Source organism: Rhagoletis pomonella, unplaced genomic scaffold (genome assembly GCF_013731165.1).
Source record: "Rhagoletis pomonella isolate Grant_MI unplaced genomic scaffold, Rhpom_1.0 Rhpom_scaffold_00010, whole genome shotgun sequence".
Classification (NCBI taxonomy): Eukaryota; Metazoa; Arthropoda; class Insecta; order Diptera; family Tephritidae; genus Rhagoletis; species Rhagoletis pomonella.
The window spans coordinates 36,730,183-36,733,445 of NW_023458564.1; the positions used below are offsets into that span (position 1 = coordinate 36,730,183).

The window sequence follows — 3,263 nt, forward strand, 5'->3', positions numbered from 1 at the left end:
CCCACCAATTTTTTTATGATCCGCGCAAACTCTTCGATTGTGTGCTCGACCGGATTGCCCAAATTGACGGGCTGAGTGTAGTTAGATGCCATTAAGGAAATTAATCCATCGACCAGATCTGAAACATATTGAAATGATCGAGTTTGCTTGCCATTACCATAGACCGTAATAGTCTCATTCCGGAGTGCTTGTAGAATAAAGTTGGATACAACACGACCATCATTCATATGCATCCGGGGGCCGTATGTATTAAATATACGTGCTACGCGCACTTTGACGTTCTCCTGTAAATAAGCTAGAAATTTATGACTTGATATTGCAGTATGTTTGCAGTTGTATACTTGTTTTGCATAAGCGTAGCTAAGTGTCTCCGAGACGCGTTTGCCTTCATCATAGCATGCTCGTGGCCCAATAGGATTTACATGGCCCCAGTATGTTTCCGGCTGTGGGTGTACAGTTGGATCACCTGGTTAAGGTGAAATTTTTGAATTTTGAAAAAAAATACAAACAAAAATTTGATTTTTAATCTTAAAAAAATTTTAAATATTAACTATGGATTATTTACATTCTATTTATGTTGACCTTATTTACACTTTCATATATTTTTTAACTTTCAAGTTCTTCCATTGAGAAATTTGAATCCTGCTGTTACAAAAGGTATGATCGGAACTAAATATCGTCCTCGCAGTTTTATTGTCAAGAACTCTTAAAAACGCAAACCAAAATGATAAATGCTTTCACAAGAAGGAATATGATGGATATGGAAAAATTTCTAAGAGAACATAAGTACAGTCCGCCCGATTAATCGGCATCGGCATCGCCTTTTTTCGTCGATTCTTTGGAACTTCTTTTCATATGTTCAGGTGAAGCGATAGACAACAGCCAACAACAATAAACGTTTGCAGACAGCTCACAAAAATGAATTTTTTTCGGTTGAAGGTGTTTCACGTTTTTTCCGTACAAAACTATATTCTAAAATTTTCTTTTATATGGAGAACACTGCCAGCAAAAAAACTGACAAAAATTAACGGGATTTTATAGCAGCTTGAAACTTGCATTTCATTAAATCGTCTACAAAGCTGCATAACAAAATTCTCACTAAAAAGTTTGAAATTTTGATGAAAATAAGCAGAAATTTTCAAATTTTTGTACAAAGTTTTAAATCTGAATTTATATGGTTTTTGTTATATACCAGCTAGACTTTTATAAAAAACAATAATAAACATTAAATAAACAAAAGACAAATGCCAAATGCTAAAATCGGTCAAGATATCGCAATTATTTTATACATATTCTTTAGGCGCGTCTGCCAACACCAGGCGCCTAAATACATGCTATGTACTGCTGCATGTGCAAAAATTTCCTTTATGCTATTTATGAAATTTTTGCACATGTACTTCTCAACTGCCATGTAATTGAACTTTCTTAAGTTTTAATTAGATGGCACTTCAAAGTATGCTCGGCATAATCTGATGCATCCTTCGGATACTGCTTCCGGAGCATTTCGCGGACTCAGCATGGCTTACAACCGTTCAGAGGTGGTATCTTTACCATTGCACAATGCCAAATTTTTGGAAAACCCTGGCCAAAATTCAAAAAAAAAAAAATTGGTGCATTCGTATGCATAACCATCTTATATTGTTAGGAGGGCTCTACTGCGTATCGTTATGCGAAAACAAATCGATTCTCTTAAGGCATTTAGTGTTATAGGAGAACGAAGTGAATGTTGCCAGCAATTCGCTCTAAACTTTTCGTAAATTACAGTTTTCGTCGTTGTTAAAATCGTGATATTATCTTAAAAAAATAACAGTTTTCAAACATTCGCTCATGAACATTGTAATCTAGAGTATGTAAAACATGTTTTTTCATTGTCACGCCATCTAAAAACTGACGTAAGACATAGATATTAACGGATTGATTTTGTTTTTTTGTTTTTTCATTATGATGGATTAGGAAAATAGTTACGAGAGTGGTCGAGATGGGCGGTCTAATTTTCTTTTTCATATATATTGAACTTTTTCCCATCCACCTTGGTTAAAACCACCTGCCAAAAGCCGCCACTGTAGTTTAGACATCAGTTTTTATACGCGATTCTTAATTTTTTTATGTTTAAAAGATTTAAATTATGTAAAAAATTATTTCTGTCAGGATTTTGATGTTTTAAAGATTGGGCAACTTTCCGAAGAAGCCCAAGAGTCAAGGAATAAGGATATTCAAAAATATCGGCTGCTTGTATCCCCCGACCCTGTCATTTCAAGTTTACGCTTAAACCCACCAAAACGAAATCATAAACGGTCGTCAGATGCCATTAAATTATTATCAACTGTTGTAAATGCGGGTGCGGAATTGCCATCAGAAAATACAGATATGATCTTGGATTCTTCAGATGACTACGAGTCTGACGGTGTATAAAATTGTTATCTTAAAAATATATTCCTGTACCAACAAATATGTATATCTTGTTTATTGATTCATTCAAAATCCCGCAGTTCCCGTGTAAATTTGAACATCAAGATTTTTAGAAACAAACATTAAGACCTCGTTAGTATTTGTCCGAGCTTCGCTTCCGAGCCTTGATGTTGGCGCACAAAGGGGAGGGACCAACAGTTTTACGCCGAATCCGAACGGGGATTTTATTTTTATGAGAAGCTGTTCTTCGTGGCTGAATACACTTGGGGGTTTGCCATTGCCTGCCAAAGGGCGACTTTATTACAAAAAACTTGTTTGTTTCATATTTTTTGACGTTGGTCGGAAACTGGGCTTGAACCCAGGCCCTGCGGAATGATAGCGTATATTGTTAACAGCTACATCACATTATATAACAAAAAAGCAGAAAACATTACCTTATTTTCTTAAATACCTTAGTTTTGCTAAAAATCTGATTATTTTAAGCGTACACAGCAGCCATTATGGATCCGCCATTTTGAATTTCGAACTTATGTGGTGAAATTTTAAACCAGAAACCAAAATAAAGACGAATACACAAGGTGTGATTACAATTGAACCATGCTTCGACTTTTGACCAGCTTTTTCGAAAAATTGGTCACTGTGCATTGGCCACAGTGCCTACCCACCATTTTTGAACCAATAAATATTTTTTTTTTATATAAATACATACATGAAAACATACTGGTTCTCACTGAGTTATGCACATATGTACAGTTGTCCACAAAATAATAGGTGTGCGATATTTTGACCAGTTTTGGCTATTTGTCATTTGTTTATTTAATGTTTATTATTTTTTTATAAAAGCCTAGCTGGCT

The 3,263-nt window shown here is 35.1% G+C and overlaps 1 protein-coding gene across 1 annotated transcript in view; it reads right to left on the reverse strand.

Moving 5' to 3' along the window:
* Positions 1 to 3,263, reverse strand: part of LOC118746370 (UDP-glucuronic acid decarboxylase 1) — an 8,072-nt gene that overhangs the window by 437 nt on the left and 4,372 nt on the right. Inside the window, exons 4-5 of the mRNA XM_036480225.1 lie at positions 342 to 466; positions 6 to 284 (exon numbers count right to left, since the gene is read on the reverse strand). Of these exons, the coding sequence (XP_036336118.1) occupies positions 6 to 284; positions 342 to 466 (404 nt within the window). The remainder of the gene's footprint in view (positions 1 to 5; positions 285 to 341; positions 467 to 3,263) is intronic.